The 25,809-nt window shown below is 52.7% G+C and overlaps 15 protein-coding genes across 15 annotated transcripts; 8 read left to right on the forward strand and 7 right to left on the reverse strand.

Annotated features, from left to right (window-relative positions):
• Positions 1 to 210: 210 nt before the first annotated feature.
• On the reverse strand, positions 211 to 1,225 carry N7482_004574 (nitroreductase family protein; the record flags this gene model as incomplete). Its single annotated transcript, XM_056686699.1, has 3 exons — positions 211 to 416; positions 495 to 609; positions 731 to 1,225. The coding sequence occupies 3 exons, from the start codon at positions 1,223 to 1,225 to the stop codon at positions 211 to 213; spliced, it is 816 nt and encodes a 271-aa protein (XP_056545441.1).
• Positions 1,226 to 2,422: 1,197 nt separating this feature from the next.
• Positions 2,423 to 3,046, forward strand: N7482_004575 (uncharacterized protein; the record flags this gene model as incomplete). The annotated part of the gene is made up of 1 exon (XM_056686700.1): positions 2,423 to 3,046. The coding sequence occupies one exon, from the start codon at positions 2,423 to 2,425 to the stop codon at positions 3,044 to 3,046; it is 624 nt and encodes a 207-aa protein (XP_056545442.1).
• Positions 3,047 to 3,280: 234 nt separating this feature from the next.
• On the reverse strand, positions 3,281 to 3,907 carry N7482_004576 (GNAT family N-acetyltransferase; the record flags this gene model as incomplete). The annotated part of the gene is made up of 2 exons (XM_056686701.1): positions 3,281 to 3,752; positions 3,813 to 3,907. The coding sequence occupies 2 exons, from the start codon at positions 3,905 to 3,907 to the stop codon at positions 3,281 to 3,283; spliced, it is 567 nt and encodes a 188-aa protein (XP_056545443.1).
• A 1,335-nt stretch (positions 3,908 to 5,242) lies between these two features.
• N7482_004577 (alpha/beta fold hydrolase) lies at positions 5,243 to 6,752 on the forward strand (the record flags this gene model as incomplete). The annotated part of the gene is made up of 4 exons (XM_056686702.1): positions 5,243 to 5,249; positions 5,342 to 5,469; positions 5,768 to 5,780; positions 5,896 to 6,752. 4 exons carry the CDS (start codon positions 5,243 to 5,245, stop codon positions 6,750 to 6,752), a joined length of 1,005 nt encoding a protein of 334 aa, XP_056545444.1.
• A 548-nt stretch (positions 6,753 to 7,300) lies between these two features.
• N7482_004578 (copper acquisition factor BIM1-like domain-containing protein) lies at positions 7,301 to 8,217 on the reverse strand (the record flags this gene model as incomplete). The annotated part of the gene is made up of 3 exons (XM_056686703.1): positions 7,301 to 7,839; positions 7,907 to 7,978; positions 8,028 to 8,217. The coding sequence occupies 3 exons, from the start codon at positions 8,215 to 8,217 to the stop codon at positions 7,301 to 7,303; spliced, it is 801 nt and encodes a 266-aa protein (XP_056545445.1).
• A 1,260-nt stretch (positions 8,218 to 9,477) lies between these two features.
• N7482_004579 (uncharacterized protein) lies at positions 9,478 to 10,096 on the forward strand (the record flags this gene model as incomplete). The annotated part of the gene is made up of 3 exons (XM_056686704.1): positions 9,478 to 9,580; positions 9,639 to 9,922; positions 9,989 to 10,096. 3 exons carry the CDS (start codon positions 9,478 to 9,480, stop codon positions 10,094 to 10,096), a joined length of 495 nt encoding a protein of 164 aa, XP_056545446.1.
• Positions 10,097 to 10,215: 119 nt separating this feature from the next.
• On the reverse strand, positions 10,216 to 10,791 carry N7482_004580 (VOC family protein; the record flags this gene model as incomplete). The annotated part of the gene is made up of 4 exons (XM_056686705.1): positions 10,216 to 10,234; positions 10,288 to 10,379; positions 10,430 to 10,592; positions 10,649 to 10,791. The coding sequence occupies 4 exons, from the start codon at positions 10,789 to 10,791 to the stop codon at positions 10,216 to 10,218; spliced, it is 417 nt and encodes a 138-aa protein (XP_056545447.1).
• Positions 10,792 to 11,776: 985 nt separating this feature from the next.
• N7482_004581 (uncharacterized protein) lies at positions 11,777 to 12,019 on the forward strand (the record flags this gene model as incomplete). The annotated part of the gene is made up of 1 exon (XM_056686706.1): positions 11,777 to 12,019. The coding sequence occupies one exon, from the start codon at positions 11,777 to 11,779 to the stop codon at positions 12,017 to 12,019; it is 243 nt and encodes an 80-aa protein (XP_056545448.1).
• Positions 12,020 to 12,603: 584 nt separating this feature from the next.
• N7482_004582 (nucleotide triphosphate diphosphatase NUDT15) lies at positions 12,604 to 14,021 on the forward strand (the record flags this gene model as incomplete). Its single annotated transcript, XM_056686707.1, has 4 exons — positions 12,604 to 12,691; positions 12,802 to 13,007; positions 13,072 to 13,225; positions 13,702 to 14,021. The coding sequence occupies 4 exons, from the start codon at positions 12,604 to 12,606 to the stop codon at positions 14,019 to 14,021; spliced, it is 768 nt and encodes a 255-aa protein (XP_056545449.1).
• Positions 14,022 to 15,419: 1,398 nt separating this feature from the next.
• On the forward strand, positions 15,420 to 15,776 carry N7482_004583 (uncharacterized protein; the record flags this gene model as incomplete). Its single annotated transcript, XM_056686708.1, has 1 exon — positions 15,420 to 15,776. One exon carries the CDS (start codon positions 15,420 to 15,422, stop codon positions 15,774 to 15,776), a length of 357 nt encoding a protein of 118 aa, XP_056545450.1.
• Positions 15,777 to 16,238: 462 nt separating this feature from the next.
• On the reverse strand, positions 16,239 to 17,346 carry N7482_004584 (inositol-pentakisphosphate 2-kinase; the record flags this gene model as incomplete). Its single annotated transcript, XM_056686709.1, has 2 exons — positions 16,239 to 16,442; positions 16,498 to 17,346. The coding sequence occupies 2 exons, from the start codon at positions 17,344 to 17,346 to the stop codon at positions 16,239 to 16,241; spliced, it is 1,053 nt and encodes a 350-aa protein (XP_056545451.1).
• Positions 17,347 to 18,391: 1,045 nt separating this feature from the next.
• Positions 18,392 to 19,077, forward strand: N7482_004585 (thiamine-binding protein; the record flags this gene model as incomplete). Its single annotated transcript, XM_056686710.1, has 4 exons — positions 18,392 to 18,451; positions 18,502 to 18,607; positions 18,767 to 18,869; positions 19,008 to 19,077. The coding sequence occupies 4 exons, from the start codon at positions 18,392 to 18,394 to the stop codon at positions 19,075 to 19,077; spliced, it is 339 nt and encodes a 112-aa protein (XP_056545452.1).
• A 548-nt stretch (positions 19,078 to 19,625) lies between these two features.
• Positions 19,626 to 20,929, reverse strand: N7482_004586 (uncharacterized protein; the record flags this gene model as incomplete). The annotated part of the gene is made up of 3 exons (XM_056686711.1): positions 19,626 to 20,407; positions 20,493 to 20,668; positions 20,745 to 20,929. 3 exons carry the CDS (start codon positions 20,927 to 20,929, stop codon positions 19,626 to 19,628), a joined length of 1,143 nt encoding a protein of 380 aa, XP_056545453.1.
• A 577-nt stretch (positions 20,930 to 21,506) lies between these two features.
• Positions 21,507 to 23,996, reverse strand: N7482_004587 (uncharacterized protein; the record flags this gene model as incomplete). Its single annotated transcript, XM_056686712.1, has 1 exon — positions 21,507 to 23,996. One exon carries the CDS (start codon positions 23,994 to 23,996, stop codon positions 21,507 to 21,509), a length of 2,490 nt encoding a protein of 829 aa, XP_056545454.1.
• Positions 23,997 to 24,300: 304 nt separating this feature from the next.
• N7482_004588 (cytochrome c oxidase subunit 7) lies at positions 24,301 to 24,943 on the forward strand (the record flags this gene model as incomplete). The annotated part of the gene is made up of 5 exons (XM_056686713.1): positions 24,301 to 24,329; positions 24,518 to 24,596; positions 24,671 to 24,731; positions 24,792 to 24,823; positions 24,914 to 24,943. 5 exons carry the CDS (start codon positions 24,301 to 24,303, stop codon positions 24,941 to 24,943), a joined length of 231 nt encoding a protein of 76 aa, XP_056545455.1.
• Positions 24,944 to 25,809: the final 866 nt, after the last annotated feature.

Below are 25,809 nucleotides of genomic sequence, written 5' to 3' on the forward strand. Positions count from 1 at the left end.
ACGCCCTACTAACACTGCCCCAGCACAGCTCCCTATGGTCTCATCATCTAGACAACGAATCTGTTCACAATCAAAATCTATCTAGAATGCTCTAGCCTCTATAATGCTCTAGACGCAGCGCAGCGCCAGATTAACATAAAGTATTCATCATGACCTAAAGGGTGTGCATAAAAAGCCCAAAGCATAGCACGGCATCGGCAGGAGGCCCGCTTACTGCTTGCCGAAGATCTTGACACGCTCCTCAACCGGCTTCTGGTCCTTCTCGCCGGCCGCCGCCTCAGGGCTGCCGAAGACCAGCTGTGAGGTCAAGCGCCACTCGGACGGCAGGTTCCAGTGCTGTGCGACGGGGGCGTTGATGAGCGGGTTGTAGTGCTGCAGGTTGGCGCTGAAGCCGAGAGTTTCAAGGCCCGTCCAGACTGAGAGGTTATTAGTCAGGATTGGATTGCTGTGGTTGGGGGAGTGAGAAGGGGCATTTCAAGAGCAAGGGCCCTTACGGAAGTACTGGTGCATGGCGTTCGAGTGCTCGGCCCAGAGCTCGAAGTGGTCCTTGTAGAGGGCGAACTTCTCCTGGAAGGGCTTGATATGGGCGGGGTCTTCGTAGAAAAGGACCTTGGAGATATGGTCAGTATAGTCACTATAGTGTGCAATTTACTCCTTTTCGGGCTCTCCTGATTGAATCTGAATTCAAAACGCCAATTCGGACCCGGGGGGGGGGGCGAAGCAGACATACAGTGCCGTAGGCGGCCTGGAAGCCCTGCAGTTTAGGCAGAGTCTGGTTCTGGAATACCGCATCAGGCACCTTTCCAGAGCGGACGAGGCCCTTGAAGGTCTCGATGGTGATATCCCACAGCTTTTCGTGCTCCTCGCGCAGCAGGACCACTAGGCGGGTGGACTGGGTGTTGAACGAGCTGGGGACGTGCAGGATGGCGGCATTGACCAACTCCTCGATCTTGGAGTCGGTGACGGGGCTGTTTTTACCGAGATTATAGATCGTGCGGCGGTCCTGGGCGGCCTGGACGAGGGCATCGGTGGTGGATATGGTTGCTGGTGTGGAATTCGGAGTTGAAGATGCAAAGGTTCGTCGTTGGAGGAACAGGGACTGGTTGCTCATTGTCTGCAATGCCGAGATTTGTGCTAATAGTCCTTGAGTCCGCGGCGCGTTAGAGCCTAGGGAGCGGCAAATAGAGTAGAGATTGGAAGCCGGTCGAATTGCGCGGTACGCCATCTTGCTTGAGATATGTTGTGCTAACGTTAAGGGGAGGGCTTTTATACGTCAGATGCTTTGCGGATTCAATAATGGCGAGTTCAAGGGAGTTCCTCGGTGATGCTTCGTCTTAAATAGTGACAGTCTCGGCCATAGGGTTGCTAATAGGCGTCAGGAGTATAAGGTGAGCTTATCGCACGAGACGCTAGGGTGAACTTATATCCGTCACCCTCGGCGCATCGCGAAAACGCGGAATTACGGGTCTTCCTGCTTAATAATAGCGACGAACTTCTTCAACATTGATAAACTCTTTGGGCTTATCATGCGAAGATTCCCATGATTCGTCCCCTGAGATAACCATGTCCAAATGGCCTTTCTGACTCTATATCCGACTGCCAAGCTTTGATCGGCGAGATGTCTGCAGACGCTACAAGGCTAACATACCCGTTTTTGAGATTATTCCGCCGACCGATATTATTCCATTATTCCAGAGTTCCCTAGGATGCATGTCGTTTCTCACAATCCATTTCTTCATGTATCCTGGTCTTAGTGCCCACAAGGCGCCGCAAGTAGCTATAGTTAGTCCACGTGTGTTTCTATGCGCCGTTCTTCCACGAAGACTTGGCATGCGGTGCCAAAAAGAGCTTGTCTGACCATTAACTTAATAGGGGGTTCATCGGTGAAAATTTGGCCGAAGTCCTGTTGAAAAAGGGGGCTGACCACGGAAAGCTTCCACCCCAGAGCGAGATTTGGTCCCAGGGGGTGTGCGATGTGGCTGCTGACCCTAATTTCCAAACGAGATTGAAGGTTCCGTGCAGCCAGCAAAGAGGCTAGAATTGGCGAGCGCCCCCGCGATTGGGCCAGACGCGGACCCAGTCGGAGCTAGTCAACTAGCTAACGATGGTCAGAACCACGTTTTCGGGCAGTCACACACGGAATTGGGGCGCTTGGAGACCGGCAAGGGTGTTCCTGGCCAACCACTCCAGACCGGCAGGAAGCCGAAAATAGGACCCCTTCGAGGTCCGTGGGGGGCAAAGAGGCTCAAGTTCAGCCTAACCCCCTCGCGAGCATACTTAAGCCTTTGATCTCGTCGCGAGCCTTTCGCGACTTCTCTTGTCCTTTTCGTCCACCCATACACTCGTTTTCTAGTCAATCCTTTATTCCTGCATTATCCACTCGTTCCAGTTCTATACGTCTATCTTTTCGATAATCATCAAAATGCAGTCCAAGCTTCTTGTCGCTCTTCTCTTCTCGGCCGCGGCCGTGGCTGCCCCAGCGCCCGATGCCACCAGCTATGCTACTGCCTCCTCCGAGAGCACTGACAGCGACGAATCCGCCCTCCTCGACTCGATCCCCAGCTCCATCCTGAGCGTGATTGAGACCGCCATCCCGGCCACCTGGTACGACGAGATCATGGATCCGGCTTCGCGCTCCTCGATTTTCAGCGACATTGAGGCTGGAACCTACCCGGCCTGGTACAACAGCCTGCCCAACAGTGTCAAGGCCTGGGCTACCAGCGCTGCTGAGGATGGCTTCAACTTTTTTGGTGACTCAGCCACCACTACTGACGACGCTACTGTCGCCGCTACTGCCACCGCTACTGCCACCGCGGCCGGTGTTGCTACTGCGACCGACTCCACCACCGCGACTGGCTCCAGTGCTGCCGTGAGCACCCCTGCCGCCTCCTCCTCGGCTGCTCGCTCCAGCTCCGCTTCGTCTGTGGCTTCTTCCTCTGCTCATGCCTCCTCAACTTCGACCGGTGGCGCGTCTGTCCCGACTGGTGGTGTTGCCATGAGCCTGGCTGGTGTTGCCGGTATTCTCGGCCTGGCTTTGGCCCTCTAGAGTGGACTGAGGTTGAAAATTAGATTTTTGATACCGCAATGCAGGAACTACGTATATATGGCCATACCCGCAGATGAGAAATCATCTGTAAATAATTACTGTTTTCTAGAAAGATGTTTATTTCCACCCAAATTCCCATTATCCGCACATGATGATATCGTAAGAGCAAGCAGGGACCGGGAAGAAGAGAGAGCGAAGCGATGAACGACAGACCCGTCGATGCTAGGATATCAATCAATCTCCACGAGGCTTTCTCGTGGTCCGAAACACGACAAGATCTCTGACGGGAGGATCTAGCCACGGCTGTTCCGCTCCGCCTACAAGTATTTCCATCTGATCAAAGCCGCACTTCTGGAGCACGCGGATCGAGGGAAGATTCTTTGAATCCACCTTCGCCTCGATGAGTTGAGCGTCAGGCCTGATGGTGAAATAATGCTGGACAAATGCCGATACCGCTTCTGTCGCGTACCCTTTACCCCACGCCGAGGGATGGAAAATATATCCCAGCTCGGGGATAGGATCATCCTTGTGCACACCCACGATGCCAATCACCTGGCTGTCTTCGGGCCCCATCTCTGTGGTGCTCTCAGTCGTCCACGGGCGAATGAAGACGCCGTAATTGTCGATGCCAGGGCGATTCGCATCAGGTAAGATCCCGGATATCCTGCCCTTGGTCTCCTCAATTGTCTTACAGACCCCTCGCGAACTGATGTCCTTTGTTAGATCCTGTACGGAGAGCATCGCCCGAGTAGATATTGGTACTCACCTCCATTGAGTCGTCTGGTGGTCCGACCAGATCCTGTGAAAACCATCGAGGTAGGCGAGGTCGATTGGCTCGAATCGCAGACGAGCCGTCTCCATTGTAACCATAGTCTGGAATGGGCGATGTACAAGGAGTGGGCCCAAGCTATTGCAAGGACGATCGGAGAAATATATACAGCGCAGGATTAGCGGCACAAGTGATAGAGTAATTGTAATCTATGGATACGGCGGCTGGAGTTTTCACTAGTGAGATACGTGGCACCTCAAGATACGACACGCTTGGCCATCATGTAAGTGCAATATTCCTCACTTAAATGATAGACTGCTCGATGATTCTTGGGGCATAATTGGCGAAATGCGAGCAATCCGCATCTTCCACATCCAGTATAAACTTCTAGATTGGCATAGGTACTCCAGACCCACGTTCTGTGCTCCTCGGGCCTGTCGGTCGCTTAGCTCGCCAGTTGCTTCCCGTCTGTGCCCCGCGTGGCTTCGGATCCTCAGTTGGGAACTGGGAATAGATTCCGACCAACTCCCCCGGTATGAATGAAAGAAAACCTCGAGCGATCGTGTGTATCACTGGATCGAAGCATCATTCTAATCTCCAGCAATATCCAAGGATAATCGAAGCAGAATATCTTCCGAATTGCCTCGTCACTTCATCACCGTTAGCCCACGGTACAGGTACTATGGAGCAAGCAACTCAGAGACCCATCTTGAAACATAGTAAAAGGTGTACAAAGTTTCTCCAATGATTCTTTCAAAGTCATGGAAGTTGAGGTCATCATCCCAGCTGTGGTAGATCGGGAGTTGTGGGCAACAGGGGTGGTTCGTACCTGAACCAATCGGAGGGCTGCCGCCAGTGGGGGTGCACGGCGCTGGGTCACGGATCTATGGTGCAGACTTGCATATGTGACTTGCATATGTGACTCGGATTGATCATTTTGTCTCTGTAGGTAGCTCAGTGGAGTTTGAGAGGCGATTGTTAATCTAGTCGCTCCAATCGCACTTCGCGCGCCAGGAACGGTAGCTGAGTGGGAATGGCACGTTCTCTTTCTCAAGGGAGGATTCAACAAAGAATCACTCCGGAAATGGCACGTCTACTATTCACAATAACCATGATATCACTAATAGTATAGTACCTATCAACAATTATTACCTTCTTGTGTACTTAGCGTTTATCGAATCCATCGTGTGCAATAGTCAACGCATATCCAGGATGTTAAAGCCCACCCGATTTCCACACAAAATCATTTCGTAAAGAGCAATTGTTTCCTCACACAACCAAGACAGGAGCTCAAACACGTAAAATCGGGCCCAAGACCATCGAAAATAAGCGGCCCCTCCATCTCTCAACACCACCCTACTTAAATGCGTTTACCTGTCTTGTGCTGATCTGAACCCAGCTAGCTATTTCTCTGGTCAACACGCAATATGCTGAGTGAGGGAACCTTCTCTAGAGTATGCACCAGCAAGACTTCAACGTCTATTTTTTCAATTATCGCTTCTAGGATCTATGCTATCGGCTTCTAGGAGCCAGCGTCCTCCAGGAAATATACCTATCACTCCCGGGAACGAGCCAGATCGTTCCTGGCCTCTCTTACTTTGGTCCTGGAGACACATATATCACGTTCACAGGAACCTCTAGTCCTCTGGGAGCTGTGGGTTCCCTTCGTAGAAAATAAATCCATAAAGCGCTAATCTACTTTAGGCCACCCCTTTTTAGTACTAGCAGAATTGTGATCGTAATGGCCGTAACCAATCGATAAGTCATCGTCCTAATACTATAATGGCCTAGGGAATCATGCGGAATCAGTTAGTAGTTCTGGCGATCTGGCATGGTCGTCCGCCTTGTCCCGCCTATCCTATTCTATCTTTCCCCCCTCATTCTTTTCCTATGTCGTAGCCTCCGTATTACGCCCGCCAAGTCATAATACGTAGGCTGTGCTTATGCTATAGGAAGCCAACCCTGGTAGGCAAAGACAGTCCTCTATTTCCATGGCTTCTGTTACCTATTGCGACTTTTCATCCGTTGCCAGGCTCCATCAAAACCTGGATCCCTCAATAAGCTAACTGGGTGTTCCAAGCATTCCGATTGCCTATTTATGCCAATGGCCCCCCAGTCGAACCGAGCCCCTCAGGCGCGGCGCTCTCCTTCGCAGTCCATAATCCAGAAGGCCTCGAGACCATCCTTCTAATCCATGGCGGATTTAGCAATCGCACGGACTGGGATCTCGTTGTGCCACTCCTAACAGCGAAAAACTACCACCTGCTTGTCCCTGACCTACCCGGCCATGGCGACTCGCTGGCAATCCAGCCATTCAACGTGGACCTCGCAGCAGAGCTGTTGCTGCCATTGATCAAAACACAAGCACACAACGGCAAGGCGCATATCGTCGGCATGAGTCTGGGTGCACATGTAGCAGCGAGTCTCGCAGCGCTCGGCGGGCCAGAGCATATCTCTTCAGCCTTTGGGTCAGGATTCAATACGTTTTTGCCACGGAGGGCCGTAGCGGCATTCTTTCCACCGCTCATATATACTCTGCAGCGGACAACTGGAATGATATCTGCGCCAGTGACGGAGTGGACCCGTCTCAGGAAGGGGGAGGGCACACTGGCTCTATGTGAGGAGGTTGTGCACACATTGACTGATGGGCGGACGTTGAAGGATATCCATGTACGTTCACTGGTCGTTGCGGCCACGAGAGAGACATGGCTTCCCAAGGATAAGATCGAGAGTGCGCGGCAGCTGTTTCGCGCGGTGGTGGGTGGACGCGAGAATGGGAGTCGTGTGGTGCAGTGTCGTCGGATTTGGCATGCGTGGTGTGCTCAAGAGCCACAGTGGTTTGCAAATGCAGTAGATGACTGGGTCAATGGGCGAGAGTTGGCAGAGATGTTTGAGGATATCGAAATGGAGGAAACAGTAGCAACAACGGCCGACTAAGAAATTGGATACAATTAATACTACCACACCGTACGCCGGCGAGGCTCACATTTGGAGGCTTGTCGGCAATTCACGATGCTTCTGTGCCATAGGAACAAATACACCGCAGATCATCCTTTTCTAAAGAAACAATTGAAATTCGGTAGGAGTATGAGGTATGCAATGATCATCTTCCAGTCGTATATTAGCTTGAAAGTGTGCCGGCGGGGAAAGACAGCCGGCTTCTGCCTGTGGATGATCAGATCATAAACGAATTTCCGGTCGAACCAACCAAGAATACAGCAACATTCATAGCCTATCGGGCTCATGGCACTTAGAACAAATGTCACTTGTAAAATATTTACTGTCGAAAAGGCTTTGAAATGCCCAGAATGCGCGGGGAGCTGTATGTGTTTTCTCGCGATGGTAATGAATGCTACGACCAGGAAACTTAGGGACAACCAGGCGATTCATTCCTAACGGTCCACTACTGACAGTCCATCAAGTTCGGGGGCTGTGCCTTTCCGAGCGACCCATCTTGGCCCAGGTCAAGGTAAGCAGCACCGATTCTACACCTGATTTGCCTGAGTAGAGTTGCCAGACACTGTCTTCTGGGGATTATTTGTCCAATCACTCATCCGAACTGCAACTACTTTGTCTCGCTGGACTTGGCGCTGATGACGGCCCCACAAGAGGAAGAGAGCCACTGCAATCAAAGCGGCACCGGCGACACATCCCACCACAATGCCTGCAATCTGACCGCCAGACAGTCCACTGTGTGAAGATGAAGACTGGGAAGAAGACGTATCCGTGGAAGTGCTGGTGCTAGTAGAGCTCGAAGTCGAAGTTGATGACTCAGATACGTTAAAGCATAGGACGTTTGTGGTGAAAGAAGCGAGCGGAACATAGGTGATATCGGCGCAAGCATAGTATGTGTTGTTTGTGTCTGCGTCAAACGTGGACAAGTAGGACAGTTGCAGTGTGGCGTTGGAGCCGGAGGTGATATTGGAGGGGGGATTAGGCACGGCGTAGCATTCATGACCTGGATCAAGGTCTGGGAAGTTGCTGGACGCGACCACGGTCGTAAAGTCATTGCTAAATGTTGGGTCTATCAATGGAGCGGGTGCTTAGCACAGTTCCCATCTTTGGGTGTAATGTAATGGCCGTGAGCTCACCATTGTGGTAAGAAACAGCTAGATTTACACTGTAGGACTCGTCCTGAAGCACTAGAGATACCTTGCCATTCGCTAGAAACATCAGCATATATAATCCAGAGAGGAGAGACATGTCACCTACTCAAAGGGAAGTCCGTACGGTTTGTCACTCCGGCAGATGAACCGCAAGGTGCGGTGTTATCTTGCGCAGCTCCCCATGCCCGGTCGGGAGGCCAGAGAAAGGCCGCAGGGCCCATGTCTGTCGCCTCTGCTGCATTAGCGCAGGAGAAATAGAGGCCGACAAGGGCCAGAAGAGCTGTGGGTTGCTTCATAATGGCCGGCTTTTTCAGAGGATTTGAAATTCAAACACATGAAGAACTCGACGACAGAAGAGCTGGACACCATATGATGTCCAGGGGTAAGTTCGACAGCCATTATATAGTCACATAGAAAACCATGGTTCCGCAGGCATTGCATTCCTCCGATGTGACCGACGATGTCGGCAGGATGCGCCGAGTCTACCAGCAAGCGATCCAAGAAGAGAGGTGGGGTCGTCCCCCAATTCCTTGGTCTTCGGATGTTGGCCAATATTATAGTTTGAGAGAACCGAATGCTGCCTAACGACTGGAGAGCTGTTGCTCCAGAAGACATGTGATATCACATAGCTTACTACCGTGCCCCAAAGTGGGAAACGAAAAGCGGCTGGCCGACTTCACGGTGTGGCAGTTGCTTGGCAGCGGAGACCGGGAATGGCCTCCATTGGTCATGCTTCATGCATGAAAAGGGTCTTGGGTCCCGCGGCAGCATTAGTGAGCCCTTAGTCTCATGCTCTAACGTTGTTCTGGCATTCTGGACAGGGATATTGCAAGGATTTGGCGCACATGGCGGCCGGAAAGGCACTCGCCGGAGTGAGGAGATTAGATTGATAAGATTAAGTGGCCCCATTGAATGGCGCTAGATGTTGACCCCTCCTCGCTTGCTCAACTTGTTGGCTTGGCCCGATCGAGGGCCAGTGAAAAACTCGTCAAGATTGCTAGTGGAAGGCATTATCTCAGAACCAGACGTAGAAAATCATTCCTTTTCTGTGCCATGTAAGCGATTTGTTGGTGAGCCGCTTTTGTTTGCTTTTGTCCTTTTCCTAATCGCTGCATCTTCAACTGCCACAATACTTACACAGCGAGCGCAAAAGCAAAAGAAATGAAACAGACCAATCGACTCTTTTTTTTGCCGTACGCATAAGATTTCTGAATTTTGAGTCAAATGAATGGCTGGCCGACGCGAGGTTTTCCGGCTGCTCGGAATCGTGTGGTGGAGGATTCACAAGCTATGCCGCTGGACACTCGGGCTAAGTGGCTGGCAGATTTCTTGGCTCTGGCACCGACATGAGGAATCGGAGAAAGTGACAAGATCACGGATAGACCCAAACTCCGGTCGGCTACACAACAGCTATAAAATGCAGCTGCCAGCCCAATTAGCTTTCCTCAGAGCATCATTAATTGAATACCTGACTTGATCCAGCCGTATCCTACAATATTATTCGTCACTTCCTCAAAATGCATTTTCCGCTGTCCTTGGCAGGACTTCTGACTGTCATGGCCTCTGTGTCCCTGGCGTCGCAGTTGCCAACCTCGCTTCTTGACAAACGCGCGGATATTACCCCCGGGTCTCCGCTGTATAACTGCCACGAATCATGCGGTAGGTCCTCTACTGGACTCCTCGTTTATTCCCCCACATCTGATGTCGTGAATTCTAGGTGAGGTCATACTCATCTCCAGGGCTGGCAACTACTGTGACAACTCTACGTTTACCTCTGACCTGAAGTCTTGTCTCAAATGTGCCCTCTCTTACAACATTTGGAAATACTATGGCTCGGAGGTCAAGTCAGCTGCCGACGGATGCAATGACGACGCGACTCCTAGCCCTTCATCTGCGACTTCGGCAGCTGTGGCTACGGCCACCACCCGTGGGACAAGCTCATCATCAACCACTGCTACTGGTATCTCGACTGCCGCCGGGAATACAACAGCGTCAGGAACGGTATGTGTTGACTACCCTGCTAAAAATTAATATGCGAATATTGTTGTCGCTGATGGGTCGTTATAGACTACGGCATCGTCCGCGGCTGCTACAACGGGTGCTGCATCTACCATTGAGCAAAATGCAGGGTTACCTATCATGATGGGGCTTTTGGCTTGGACTGTGGCGGCATAAATCTGGGTGCGTCTCGGAAGGGCAGCTCCACAGAGAGTTATGATGGTTAGACGGAGTGGAATGAATCAATAATGGCTTTGAGATATATGTTGTTCGATAACGAGCTGCACTTGACATAATCAAGCATAGTTTGAGACCCTGCTTTAGGGTCAGAGTGGAACAGTCTGCAATATTGAATGAATGTTACGTACTCGATCAGATTTCCATCGGGGTCTCTCACATAGACGCTCCGGATTCGCCCCACGGCCCCGGTTCTCTCTACGACCTTGGCACCCTCCAGAACCTAGAGGATGTTAGTACAAGGAGTCGATCAAGTGAGCCTGATTTTGGTACCTCAATCTTGGCATTCTGGAAAGCTTGTAGAACTGTCTCGACATTCTCATCCGTCAAAAAGCACAGGTCCGCGCTTCCGGGCATGACGTGCTGGGCCTTGGGCTCGAACTCTTTTCCTGACTGGTGAAGATTGATCTTCTGGTTTCCAAAGATGAGAGCATTTCTGAAGAAATCAGTTTCTTAGTTTCATTCCAATACACACTTTCAGATTGATTTGACCTTTGCACCGCCGGGTTGGCTGGTGAACTAAAGACTTCGTGCCGCATACCCAGGTGGGTCGTATAGAAGGCTACCGTCTCTGGAATGGAGCGCACTGTTAGGACCAAGTGGTCCAGAGACTTGACTGTGAATTTGGCTGCCATGATAGTAAATATATACTCGATGAGTGTTGCGGAGCTGGGCAGGGCAAGCTTCCACCCGCGGGAGTCGGGTTGATACAGCGCGCATTACTCATCGGTCCCTCCACGCGCCAACTTTGCCTCGCAATAACCGAGAGCGGCGACCTGCTTTGATAGAAGCAAGACCTCGCTCGCAGAGGTAGACAGTAATGACATGGGAAGAGTTGAGACTCGAATCAGAATATCTATTTAGTTTATGGATAAGAGAGAGCGGTCGTAATTGAATTGCTCGGACGTTGTCCAAGTAGATCTACAAGGATCGTCTCAACCCGTCATTATTGCTCACAGGCACATTTTAATGATCGTCCAGGGCTGAGCCTCTTCTTGGCCCTCTCAGACGTCGCCACTGCTTAAGCACCACCATGCGCCCGGGACGAGGGCCTTGCTAGCCTTTCTTGCGCCGGGGAGGGCACGAATCACAAGAATTCAGTAAGTTAACGGGGCGCAGCCTTGGAAATACGTCAGCCAGCAAAGGCATTCCACGCCCGTCATAATATCACCGTCATCTTGTCGCAGCCCGGGACGACTCAAGAGTCACTTGTAATCACAGCCCACAGCCAACGCCATCATGTCATACACCTCCTACGTCGATGCGTGGATATCGCTTCACCCCAGAGCGTCTACGCGCCAGTCCCGCAGGCCGATGAAACCGCCGGAGCGCGAGGTCGCATTCCGAAGAGAATCTATCATTCCCCTACACGACGTTCGTGCTCAAATCGAAGGGAGATGCCAAGTCCGCGGTTGCATATAGAATCACGACTGAAGATGGCACGCCCATGTACACCGTTCCCGGTCGCAAGTATGGCGATCGCTCATGCCGAGAGTTCCACGACGCCACAGGTCTATCCTTATTTAAGCTTCATACGAAGAGGCCATTCGGTGTCCCCTCTCAGTGGTTTATCACCACGCCGGGAGGTAGTGGCGTGAAAGTCGCGGAAGGAGAACCGCGATGGGCAGGCAGCAAGAGATGAAGTTCTCATTCCGCCGGGCTGCGAACGAGACCAAGGGGGACGCGGAGAAGAACCTTACACTATCTGTAGCCCAGTATGGCGATGTCATGGCACGATACGATACTATCGACGGAGACAGGAGGATTGCGGGGGTGTACGAGAGTATTCACGACAATGACACGGTGTTGCTGCCCAGTTCCCGACATATTCGGCCTGCCATGGATTTGGTGGTCGTGGCGTAGATTCCTCGCTCGTGAGTACCGCGACCATGTTCGCGAACCCTCTCCACTGACGGGCATAGATGGCGGCGATTGGGATTATCATGCTGTCCCGGGTGCAAGGAGGAAAGGTGAATCGACGATCGGCTGTACACCAATGACCTGCTGTGTAAAACGCGACGGCGTGTGTGCCTTGTGCGGAGGCTTCTAGGCTCCAACATGCCGCGGCACCAACAGGCGCAGGGCGGCATGTTCTACGCTTCCTTCTCGTCTTGTAATTTTCTAGCAGTCGACAGCAGCGACAAAACAGGCTATTCCGGTGTCCCCATTGAGATTGGATTTGTAGTTCTTGTCTCATTCCACTCCGCCCCGAAGTATCTGTGCCACTCTTTTGCCCCGTTGTGGCCGTGCTGGTGCTGCCTTTCCCAGCACAGCCACTAGCCCATCGTCAACATATATCTATCGCTTGCGAGTGGTGCAGGTATTTTCCTTTTTCTCTTCTGGCCCATCGTGATACCCCGCTCTCCGCGCCCCACACGCCCCTTGCCGATCAAAATTCGCTTGGGCTTTGCTATCGACCAAGAACACAGCCCATTACAAATTCCACAATGGAGCCCAGAATTGGCGTTGCCGTCTTTGTCGTAAATGCCGAAGGAAAATTTGTCCTGGGAAAGCGGAAGGGGAGTCACGGCGCAAGTGAGTCCACTGCGAGCATTGACAACTTATGATACCCGTCCCCTGCATCGAGGCATCCTACCATAAACAAGCAAGCCACGGCGTCTCTGACCAATAACATGGAGCTTCAGATACGTGGGCTTTGCCAGGCGGACACCTTGAGTACGGCGAGTCGTTCGAGACCTGCGCGGAACGCGAAATCCTCGAAGAAACCGGCCTCCAGATTCGCGATATCCAGTTCCTAACGGCCACGAACAGCGTCTTCGAGGCGGAAGGCAAACACTATGTCACGATCTACATGGGCTCGGTTGCCAGTGATGACTCGGCTCAGCCGCAGGTACGTGTTATTGCATATTTGCTATTGTTGACCCCTGGATTGTGCCTGGCTGACGTCGCTCAAGCTCATGGAGCCCGAGAAGTGCTCGGCATGGGAGTGGACCTCGTGGGATGAGCTCCGAGCGGCTGGGGAGTCACAAATAAGTTCAGGCTCCGCGTCTACTGGGAAACAGCTATTTCTGCCGCTGCTCAGTCTGCTTCAACAGCGACCTGATTTCCGTGTGTAAACGGACCGGTTTGCAGTGGTATGATTGAGAGAAGCCTGCGTCATCAGATATAGAGCAAAAAGAAATATCAAGTTCATGAAACGCTAGCTAGTAGCTATAGGTAGCTTACTCTAGTTACTATAATAGACTACTTCTGTATCTTATCAAATTCCTATCCTTATTTATTCTACTATCTCCCTAAATCCCTACCTCTACTATTACTATATCTACTTTACGCTTCTACTACTACTACCTCTTCGCGCTTCGCTTCTACTACTACTACCTTTTTACGCTTTATCCGCTCTGTCTTTTGCTCTACCCTCTACTCTACCCTTTACTCTATCCTCTACTCTATCCTGCCCTAACGGTCTTCGAAGACCCCTCCTTCGAGGGTGCGACGGTAGTCACTCTCCGCGAGCACTTCAATAAGTGGACGAACTGCAAGGAAAGAGGAACAGGGCGTTAATGAAGACTATCGTGCCCGTACAGGGCGCTATCGGTTTTTCATCACGGTGGACCACGAAGCTTTGGAATCTGTTCTGAACGCCCCCGAGGACTTTGATGAGGAGGTGGCGTTTGTTCGCATGGTCCATGCTGAATGGGAGCCGCAGGAATATGATGAAGAGGATATTGCGAATGACGATGTCGACCCTCCTGAGGAACCGCTCGAGGGTTGCACGGAACATGATGTTGGTTGGATGAAGATGTATTGGCGGATTACGGATTTGCCGGGTTTCGGGCACTTGCGTGATATCGATGACTGGCAGACGCATTATGTTCGGTCGCCTGAGATTGGAGATATTCTTTGATGTCTAGTCTAGTAGCCTAGGTGGAGATGGGAATTAGCCTGCATCTTCAAGTCCTCGTAGTCCCTTACACATTTCCGATATAACTCATACATCTGAATGAAAATTACACTTCACAAAAAGTGCTACCGGCCCCGAGGTACATAATTTTAGAAAGAATTGGATATTAGACAAATAGACCGCGACCAGACCGACTCAAATCATTTCAGTGGATAAATCACGATTTTCTGATTTTTCGTGATGGAAAGTGTCTGGGGAGTTGATGATGCCGAATTTTTGTTCCGTTCACAGAACTAGCGCTCCGTGGAAGGATTGGGGAATCAACCACCGAAACTGCGCAGATCTAACATCGAATTGAATAGGCTTGGATGCAATGCAATCTGATTCAGGACGACCTAAAGGATTCTACGTTGGAGGTCATGAAACTGAAGATGGCTTGTTTGATCAGCTCTAATGCCCGGCGCTGATATTCTCGTTTTGTTCCTTCCGGGTTTCTTGTCGTTCAATTCAAGCCGAGTTATACTTGTATCCAACTTTTGTAAACCTACAACCGAGAATATATACACATCTAATTGGGCGAACAGAGCACCTTACGCGGTATAGAATCTTGGATTACCATTGCCCTCTGACATACGGCACCGGCACACACAAAGAGTAAGCAACCTCTGAGACTTAAGAAAGTTGCTTCACACCGGCGATATTACTGAATGCGACGTCGATGTCCGACCACCTGGCTCTCTTGGGCGCAGTAGCTCAAACCCATCTTCTCGACGATCTTGTCAACCACAGCCTGCCTCTCATCAAAACCAATATATGAACCTCTTCGGGAGAGTCTACCAACACCAGCCGCTGCCGCAGTACACGAGAGACCAGTGGCTACGCCAGCTATGGATCAACGATAGGATTGGCAGGACAGTGAATCAAAATAAAAAGGAGCGACATCTCTCCGTGCTTTCAAAACGGAGGCACTTTCACGATGTGGAGTCAGGCTTTGCCATTCTAAACACGCGGGTAAACCCTTTCCTGCGATGTTTCCCTGTTTTTCGTTGTTAGTCGCAGGCGTGTAGCATGAGTAATTGAGATCACCAGATCATCCGCACTACGACGAATTATGTACTCGACCGGCCGTTCAGCTCCGGCTATGATCGATATATGAGATCAGTTGGTAAAGAACCTTGCATCGCTCCCGCTGATCAGAATACACTGCCATACGCAAGGAGTCAGGGGCTCGACGCTGCCCTATATTAAAAGCTTTTTTTGGTCCAAGAAGAAAGGTCTTGAGGATTGAGAATTGATTGACTCTTTTCGGCTCCTGGGTCGCTATTGCATATCCATCGTCACGTCTTTTGTCTTTTCTTCAGACAAGGGATTTTTATCGCTTCTTGAATACACATTGTCACGATGCAGTTCACGACCATCTTGATAGCCGCCTGCCTGGCTCTCCTCGGTGGTACAGTCACAGTCACAGTCACAGCCACAGCCCAAAGTCAGCCCGGCATGAACCTGCCCACACAGACACCCTCCCTGTCGGTGCCTGCTTTCCACTCTGACATGTCTATGCCTTCCCCGGCCCGTCCATCTATGGCTCGTCCATCTATGGCCAGTGGCTCATCTTCTTCCGGCGGTTCATCGGGCCCCAGCTCCTCACCCGCCGCTTCGTCTTCGGGCTTCCGCACTGCCACGGTTCCCAGTACCCCCTCCAGTGGCTCGGAGAACTCAAACATCCTCGGCAATCTGCGGCGTCCCCCTCAAAAGTGAGCAGCCTTGAAGCCGGCTGAGGTTGAGCTCAGTGGCTTGATCGATATGATATGGATGATATGAGAGGGGAAGGCGGTGATATGATCATCTTCTCGGGGGTTGGTCGGTTTGATCCCATGTATGATTATTGTCAGTGTTCTATTAGATTTATTTGATCGTACCTCAGGGTGGATGAGCAAGGGAGAAAAGGGAAAAGAAAAAAAAGTAAATATCCGGTGTTGTAGTTCTATAGTTGCTGAAAATTATCAGATAGCCATCCCAATCCCGTAAATATGGGTCATAACACGCATAAAGATCCCCAAAGACCGAAAAGAGAAACGAGCGGGCAATAATATACAAAATCAAAAAGGCCGCCTATGCAAAGCTACGTGTCTTCTCCAGGTCTGCAGGCTTATTCAAATGGTGAGATCAGAAAGAACAATAAGAAAGGTAAGCGTGGTCATGTAGGTTGGAGGCGACGAATCAAGTCGCGGCAGGGTGATGAGCACGTGGGTGCTGCATTGCACATTCGCTTGGATGCTGGGTGCGGTTGGCGCCGCGGTACCAGCCTCCTTCGATCAAGTGCATCTCGACGTCTCGCCAGTACTTGGCTTTCCCGCCAGCACCGGTTTTCAGGTCCAGGTCTCCAAGACGGATCTCGACGGGGGATTTTTCGTCTCGGGGAATCTAGCGGCTCATGTCAGTGAAAAACTGGGTGGAGAGATATCCAGATGGTGCACACCTTGATGAACATGGTGCAGTCTCGGAGCGTCATGTCGAGGGAGGTCTCGTGAGACTGTGCCGAGGGTCCAAGGAGGCCAACTCCGCGCCAGGTCTTCTGTTGTGATTGCAGTTTCAGGAGCGTGGGATTGCGGAACAAGATACGCGCTAACCGTGCTCGGTCGCTACACCCTTGAATGAAAGTGGTAGCCCGGAAGACGTTGTCCACGCGCTCTGATACAAGATCGAGAGGGCAGAAGGAGCGCTGCTCTTTCTGTCCCAAGCTTCGCGCATCGTGGTTCTTCATTTCCCTCAACGCACAAGTCCGACATCTGTGGGCTGTCGCAGGTGCCGATGGAGACTGGGTGAGCCATTTCGGCTTCAGCTCCGCCAGTGTCGCCCCCGGTTCGTCAAAGGTCGTCATATCGGTGATGAGAAGCCCAAATGGCTCGGTCAGACACAGGTAACCGCCATGCCGCTTCTTGGGCCGCCTGCCATTGAGCTCAGCGATGCGGAGCAGCTCGTTGCAGCGGTAGGTCAGACCATCCGGTAGTCGGATGAGCGTCTGGTCGACCAGCTCTTCGGGCCTGAAGAGCGGGCGCACGATGGTATTGAAGTTTTGCGCAATCTCCTTGTACGAGACACCAGCAGCTGTGTCCTTGCGCAGACGAAGCAATTTCCCCATGAAGAGCGAAGGCACTGCGTATTCCTCGGCCCCTTCACAGGTCGGGGCCACCGGGCCCACGGAGAGTCTCTTGGGTGCGATGGGGGATTTTGCCTGAACAAAGCGATAGATCACATTGGCACCGCCCTCGGCCAGATAGACGAGCTGAACCCCCGGCGGGAGCTCGAGGAGACTGGGCTTGGTCATTCGCGGCGAATGAAAGTGAATTGGAAACAGAGGAGGCGGCAAGGAGCATGACTCGATCGGAGGGAAAATGGAAAGCCAGATAGAAGGCCTCTCCTCGCTTTTCCCAGCAGGGATTGCGAAGGCGTCGGTGGATTTGTAGAACAGCGGTCGAGGCAGCCCGGGACCGGGGGGTTTTGGAAGGGGCGTTCTCGATTGGTCACGCGAGACAAACTACTGGGTCGATCGCTTGTGGGTGCGTGCGAATCTGGAGCTAAAACGGATCCAGAATGGGGTCGTTAGGCTAGTTCGTCGCAGAGAACCGTTGCGTCAGGGACTCGGTCGCCAAATGTGCTGGGCGAGCTAGCGGCTTGTGGGCTGGGAGATGATCGAGAAGACTGGCTGTATGTACGGCCGATAGGTAGGTGGAGTAGCCCCGTCCACCAGTAGATTTTCGCGCACCAGAAAAGAAGAAAAGAAAGAAAAAAAAAGAAAAGAGCCGACGTTCTGCTAGTAGACCAACCAGCCTCGCGAGGCCAGCCCGTAAACCCGGGGAGCAGCGGATGGCGTGCAGGGATTAGTTCGCGCGGTGGGGGTTCAGCTCGGCATTGGCGCTTGCCCCAGGAAGTCGATCATGGCCCCCTGCGATCTGGCTGTCTGTCCTCCAGAAGTCGAGGTAGGTGTATACCACGGGAAACACCGAGACTGGGGGACTTCACTGGGTATTAAGCAGATTGCAAGAAGCGTAAGGGGTTCGCAAATGACGGGCGGTCAGCGGGGATCATCCGCGAAGCTCTGACAGCGCAATCCGCAATGACGCAGTGCCTTCGACCGCCCGTCGAGACCATGCCGTCCGAACACTGCGACAAAGTCAGATTGACCGGTATATCTATATCATTGTATCATAACGAATAGTTCCGGAGATTCCACCATCGATGACCTATCGTACTAAACTATCCCTCACGCGGAATCCTCGATCACTCCCTGCGGTCCACTAGCTAGTAGCTCCAGTTATCTGCCAACTCCCCCCCCCCCCTCCACTCGGCCAACATCTCCAACCACCCTCACGATGGACACCACCACCCTGCCAACCCCGGCCCGCTGCATCGCCGACTTTTGTCTGATCCCCGTACGCTGCTCTCCTCCCACTCCATTACCGCCGTCGCACTGACCCTCTAGATCGGGACGGCCTCCGCCTCCGTCTCGGCCCAGATCGCCGACGTCCAGAGGCTGATCGAGCAATCCGGCCTGACATACTCCATGCACTCCGCGGGCACCACACTTGGTACGTATCTCCTTGCAGCTGCAAGCTTCCGGATTATCTCCTGTTGCAACCCATCCACCCCAAACCAGCCAACCACGGCACCCCCGGGTCCAATGCGTCCTCACATGCCATACCACTGTGGACCCTCCAGCTAACCGTGTTTCTCTCCTACTCTGCTAGAAGGATCCTGGGACCGAGTGCACCAGGTGATTGGGCAGGCGCATACGCTGCTGCACCAGCAGGGCATTGTGCGGATTCAGACGGATATCCGCGTCGGATCAAGGTGTGTTTCGTTCATCCCTACACCTACCCCTCGCACCCTGGATTCTATCCATTCAGTCATGCCGTCCTTCATTCGATTCGGCCTGTGGGCCAGCAAATGACGTATCATCATCCGACTGACGACTGGTTTGTTTGACAGGACGGATAAGGAGCAGTCGTTTGAGGATAAGGTGAACAAGGTGCGGCAGTTGCTGGGCAAGGATCAATAGACTGGGGCAAGCAGGCAAGAGCTTCGAACACGGCTCTAGCCCTGCCAGAACGGCTGATTCGAGCCGGGTTCGGTGGTTGCTTTGAATGTCATTTTTCATTTCGATCTAGTACTAAGGGGCCCGCATCCCGACGAAAAGCAAGCATGCAACCGCCCATAGATCACGAGTCGTTCCAGTCCATTGCCAGGCCCAATATCCCATTCATCCCATAATAAACGCCGTCCTCTGGTGAGGGTGCAATCTGCAATCTGCCATCTGCCATCTGCCATCTGCAATGCAATGCACTAACACCGCCCAAACTCCCAAAACAAATCAAATCGATCGTAGCCGAATCCTCCATATCCATGCTGTATGTACCGGGGCCACCAGGGCAAGATGCAAAGCCCTCGAAACTCACGTCCATGGCCGGCGGCTCTCCAGAATGTCCGAGAACAACAGAACGCTGCAAACACTGAACACGAAATACTGAAGCCAGAAGAGAAAAGTACCAAGAAAAAAAGTAAAAAGGGTCCAAGACCGAGGGGGGGAAAAAGGGGGGCACGCGCAGCCTAGAGGGAGATCCCCCCGCCGAGGATGCTATCCCAATTCCCACCAGCCCAGACCCAATCGCCCATACTCGTGCTAGCGCCGGATTTCGCCGAGCTAGCCAGCTCAACCAGCCCCTTAAACACGTTATTGACCGTGGACCCGTCGCTTGACGACGATGACGATGACGATGACGACGATGACACGGACGTCCGCCCCACCGCGTTAGTGACATTGTTCAGGCTATCGACCGTGTCCAGCGCAGGCCCCTTGTTAAAGAAGTCCACCAGGACGAAAGTCGGCTGGCGGCCGCCGTACGCCGTCTTGCACTTCGTCGCAGTGCTGCCGAGGTTGCCGGTGCCGCCAGAGGGCGCGTTCGTGGTCGACACGTAGCTGGCGTTGGGGTACTCGATATCCAGCAGCGCCAGGTCGGTCGAGTAGAGGAAGTGGTTCATGAAGGGGAGGCGGTTGGAGGATAGCGCGGTGGAGATGGAGCCGGAGAGGGAGCTTGGCCGGTCCGGCTCGCAGGTGAAGTTGGACGGCGAGGTCACATCGTAGTTGTTCTCCCAGATGAAGTCGAATTCGGACATGAGGTAGGGATAGTCCGTGCTGGTGGTGAGCGGAGTCGCGAAGACGACGAGCCGCTTGCCGGAGTCGATCATCGTTTGGAGGGTGGGCCAGGAGGAGGGCGCGGACGTGAGCGAGGAGGGCTCGTAGGCATACGAGGTGATGTTGGCCGTCGTGAATTCGGCGCCGAGCTCGGCGGCCGAGGCGCTGTCCGAGTTGACGAGGAGGACGGTGACAACTGTGCAGAGGGACGGGGTAAGTATTTGCATTCGCAGATCATGGTCCTGGGTGTTCGGTGCGGTGGATGGGAGCAGGCGACGCACCTTCATTGGGATGCTCATCGAGCCATGACTTGATCGTGGCCAGCCAGTCGCTCAACAACCCTGCATCCAGCAGGGAGCAGTATGAATGGCACAGGTGCCATTCGTTGTTATCCTTGTGTACCTGGGCTGTAACGAGGCGGACACCAGCGCTCAGCTGGGTAGGGGTGTCGTAGTACCTGGGCAAGAAGGAGAGACGGTTAGACGTCGCTATCTTGGAACGTGTGCGAGGCGTGCAGGACAAGCGGAACCTACTGATCACCAGCCAATGTGCTATCCGACGTGCGCACGAAGGGACTGTCGTGGGCACCCAAATGGGTGATTTCGCCGTACGACTTGTCGCAGAGGTCGGGCGAGTTGTTGCAGGCGGTGGACCGGACGTTAAGAGGGTTCGCGAGCGCCGCCGGCAGCAGCCACGGCAAGTAGTTGAGCAATCGCATGGTACCGGACAATATAGAGCAGAAAGCGATCTGAAAGTCAAGATATTAAATATTGATGCCGCCAGTAATCGCTGAAGTGATCAGATGAAAGGAAGAGGAGGGATGGGTGAATAATAAAGGACGGGGCCTGTCATGGAATGCAATGTTTAGTGACGATCCATAGCGGGTCCAGGCCGCGTTGCCGTCTCAACTATTCTTAGATGGCGGTGGATCTTCGCCACGCAGCCGACTTGATTGGGTGGAAGTCATGACTTTTGATTGATTTTGATTTGTCTCGTTGCAATCGCGCCAAGTAGCCAAGTTCAGGCCGCAAGCCTGGGCTGCGGCTGTGAGAAGCGCTGACCGACCGCCGTGGCACAGCCGAAGATATTCGTATGCTCGTTCCACCAGACGCGAGGGACTAGCCTACCGCTGCGCAGTGACGATCACTGCCAAAAACTAGCTGGTGCAATCCCAGATTGAATTTTGGACATTGGATAATGCATACGACATCTGGTACGGAAATTGTCGTTGATATTAGGACGGGGTATATACTGGTATATCTATGAACACACGTGGAGGACCGCTAGTTTGTACATCATCGTTGGCGTTTCCGAGGCCACACCGTCCGTGCAGAGCGCCGCCGCGAGCCGGGGGTTCGATAGGGATTCATCAGCCGCGTTGGATTTGTTTCCTCCTGTCCACCAAAAAAGGACGGGTCACCCCAGGCACACAAGATATCTCTTACTACTTGCTGCCACCGGTACGGGTTCACTCGTCGCAGGGTCCGGTTCCGGGGAGAACGGGAAAGGCAGAATCGACCATACAGGATGGCCAAGCGTGTCCGAGTAGCATCGCGTATGACACGCGTGTGGAGGAAGAGGCCGGCTTGCTCCAGCTCTCCGAGCAGAAGAAGCCCGCGGACCCAAGGGATGAGTGGCTCGGATGTGGTAGGATGTAGACACACCTTTTGGGAGGCAGTTGCGCGGTTGACAACATCCTTGAACCCCCAGGCCACTACAGCTGTTTGCATTTCCGGCGCAAAGATGAGCTTCAGCATTCGGTCATCCTGCAAGCTTCCTGTTGGTGCTTTGGAAGGGGCGGTTGGCCACAGGTCTTTACTCCGTGTTGCATACTGACGGACGAGCCAGAGGCAGCACTCTCGGAGCTCACTCCAGTAGTCCTCCATACCCAGGCGCTTGAGCAACTCTTGCCAGAAGGCTGGACTGACATAACCCCCCAAGGGCACTGAGCGCTGAAGAACCCTGAGGATAAACATCACCTCACGCTTGGTATTCAATCGCTTCCCAGGCGACAGTTGCGGCAAATGGGCGGGCCGACGGGGTGTCAGAACTTTTTCCGCCATGAAATCCATACTGTCTTCAGTCAGAGGCTGGCCGCGCAGCGTCATCTCGTCCACAATTTTAGCGGCTGCCTTGAGATCTCCGGCAGCAATATGTTTGCGGAAATGGATATCCAACAGATCTGGATCATCTGGGTAAAGTTCTGCGAGCACGGCGAGAGATACATTGTACTGCCGCGAATCACGAGCCGTGTAGTACGAGACGAGCAGTGATTCCTGGGTTTTCTTGTCTTCAAGGACATCGGGGTGCTGGTCACTCGACAGCAGGTCGGAAAGGAGGATATCGCGGCTTTGCGCTGCCAGTTTCTGGACTAGTCGGGCGAAGAGGGAGTCTCCGATCGAGATGCCGGACTGCCGCAGCATCTTGAGCTTCTCCAGAATGTCCTGGCTCCCATGCGCTCTGACGGCCAATTCACGTAAGCTCCTTGGGCCAATTGCGGATACGCCAAGAATCTTCAGACCGCCGAGGACCATGTCGAAATTAAGGGCTCGAGTGGCGAACAATCGGGCCCCGATATCATCTTTGAAGGGCTTCCCGTCTGGCGTGCCATCTGGTGCATTTCCCACGGCACCCTGGTATGCCTTCTTAGCCTCGGTTCCAAATCTTCCCCGGGCATACGCCTGAAGTGTGTGGTTTTCGTCCGCGAAACCATACATTCGGGCATAATCCAATAGTGGTTGGATTTCGCTGCGAGTCCGTGGATGATCATTACGCGCGACCAGGAACTTGTGTATCGAGATGGCACCCTCCCCATAGCCATGTTGAAGTAGTGTCGACATAACTGGTCCATATATCTGGTGACCCTCGGCCGAGCGACACAACAGTCGAAAGGTCCGCAATAGAGATGACGGTCTTTCGGCGTTTTTCAGATGCAGCTCGTAGGCACGGTCCACGAGCGAGCTTGGTCTGATAACTGGCCGGAGGACTTGGAGCACATCGTTTGGAGAGGCCAAACCGGATTGCTGAAATATCTTGTTCCATCGTATAGCCCGTTTCGTGTAGCCCCGGTCGAGAAGGCCACCCACAACGCTCTCGTAGAGCTGTGGCCAAGATTCACCTTCATGCTTGTGTAGATCCAAGGCATATTCCACCACTTCCTTCAAGAAAAGTTCCCGCCTCAACCCCAGTTTCATAAAGCTTTGCCAAAAGAAATCGGCCTGTTCTCCGGTCACCGGTAGCCGAACTCCGTCCAAGCGAACTGTCAACCCTTCCCAGATATCTTGTGTCCCTTTGTCACCGTAGCGCCGCTGGCGGAACTTTAAAAGCTCCTCCCAAAGCTCGAAATCATTCCTGTTCTCAGGGCGATCGACCAGGCGTGTTCCAATATCCTTGTTGTGACCGATGTCTGACTCGAATTCCAATCTCTCCGGTTGGAACCGTAAGGATTTAGTGAGGAGTTTTGGCGTGCTCTTCTCTCTCAGTCCTGTCGTAAGGGATGTGGAACTCGGCGTTCGCTCTTCCTCCGGCGGTTCAATGTCATAGATGGTAAAATTGAAGGACCGTCTGTCGTCTGCGATCTGCGGTTTTGTGTCCAGATCCTGCGCCGTGGAGCCATTCCTAGCATCATCTTCATTGGGTGCATTTTGGTGAGCACATCGCGATTGGCATCGTAGACGCGCGTATCTTGACTCCAGCTGCTCGATTCCGGTCGGTGTTGCTGCGAGGGTGCCGAGGACCGAGATGGCGGACGGCCTCTTCAGAAGTCGAAGAAGAGCCGGTCGCATTGGTCATGCAGGGAAGGATGGCAACGGAGTTCTTGTCCACCATCCTTCTCTCTCAACTTGGAGGAAATCAAGGCCAGCGCGAATAAATCGTCAAGCTTGCTCTTCCGCGCCAGAAGCCGCCGATGACGCTTTCCCCTTTTGAGGACCCTGACTCAGCATTACTGACTAAGCACACACCGTGTGAGTGGGCGGAAGAAAGAGGGACGTCACATGACTAACCTGCAGCTCTCCCAACTCCACGACATCGTGCCATTGCCCTTCTCTCCTCCCACCCAGTCCTCACTTCGTGCCTCCAACCGCCAAAATGTTCCGCACTGTGCCTCGCATGGCCGGGTACGTCAAGCTCCCGTCCTACACCGCTACCTTCAGCTTCACCTTGTCGCGCCCAAGCCCGACCGAAATTCATTTCGCAGTCCCTTGGGGGTGTTCGCGATTGCGTCAATTGCCATTGACACCGCCACGGGCATTGCCTGTCTCTACTCAAGTAGCGATCACTGCTAATTCCTGTTATTCTTTCATAGTTTCGTTTACCGCGAGAACCGTGTCCCCTACTACCAGCGTCTGTTCCAGAACCACGACGGCAAGCGTCAATGGTGGAAGGTCAGTTGGATCCCGATACATCGCCCTGTACACCAGCCATTGGCAACATTCTGACATCGATCTATGTTCGACAGACCTCCCGTAGCGGTTACATCATGTACCCCTACCTTCTTTCCGTCTACGGCCTTGGTGCTGGTAAGTGGAACCTCGATCAAACTGGTAGATATCGTGGACAACGGACTAACTTGATACTAGCCACCACCTACGCCATGTGCCGCATGGTCTTCGTTAGTTCACACCTGGCCCTTTTTCCTCTCGACACCATCAGAGAGGGCCCATTATGGGAAGTTTCAGGACATATACTAACTATCTTATAGGGCAAGAAGACCTGGTTCGGCGACAAATAAATGACGCCAACCTTCCCCTTTTTGGTAGTTGAAGATGCAGTGTTGAGGTTGACTCGATTCGGGCGGTGTATTTCTACTCCGGTGATGGTTTAGATGCGTTCGCAGGCACACTGAAGATTTGGGGCTGTACATAAAACCGATTCAAGCGCCAATCCACGAATAGTTGCCTTCCTACGCCTTGGCTATGTCAGCCTTGTAATATGCTACTACCTCCGCCCAGTACAGCGAGTATCATACCGGCTTATTTCAATGGCATCTGATTGGACGCCATTGTTAGAGCGGCTTTCGCGCGGCGTACCAGGGTGTTTGTTCCAAGAGCTATACGTCAAAGCTCACTCCTTCTATGTTTCTCTTTCAACGCTCATGCACCCAAAATACCAGTATCAAACCCAAATCCTTGAAAAGATGACCGTGCCACCTTGATATAACCTATACCGCCCGAGTCCAGGGCTTACAAAAGCAGTTTAAGCAACGATTTTAACAGTGCTTGAATGTCGTGTGACATTTCCAATGGCTTCTATGGCTTGCTGGTCAGGTCAAAGGTCGGGCTACCAGGATGTTTTTTGAACAGCAATCCCAGGATGGCTTCTATAGTTAGCCCGGCCGGCCGCATCGGGTCACTGAAAATGCTTAGTCAGCTATTTCAACGCGATGGTGTTGCCCACCGTGCATCTGCCAACAGCAGCTCGGATGGATTTTATTCCAAGTTCTATAGCCTGATTGCCTCTAATGGTTGGCTCTTGCTCTACATTCGCGATATGCACCGTCCTAACCATTCGGATTTCCCAGTATAAATATTCACCTCTCGAACTTAGAATCCTCTCGTGCAACCACGCCCACTTTGGCACAATGCGCACTGGCATATA

The sequence above is a fragment of the Penicillium canariense genome (genome assembly GCF_028826845.1).
Source record: "Penicillium canariense strain IBT 26290 chromosome Unknown utg000002l_segment0_segment0, whole genome shotgun sequence".
Lineage (NCBI taxonomy): Eukaryota > Fungi > Ascomycota > Eurotiomycetes > Eurotiales > Aspergillaceae > Penicillium > Penicillium canariense.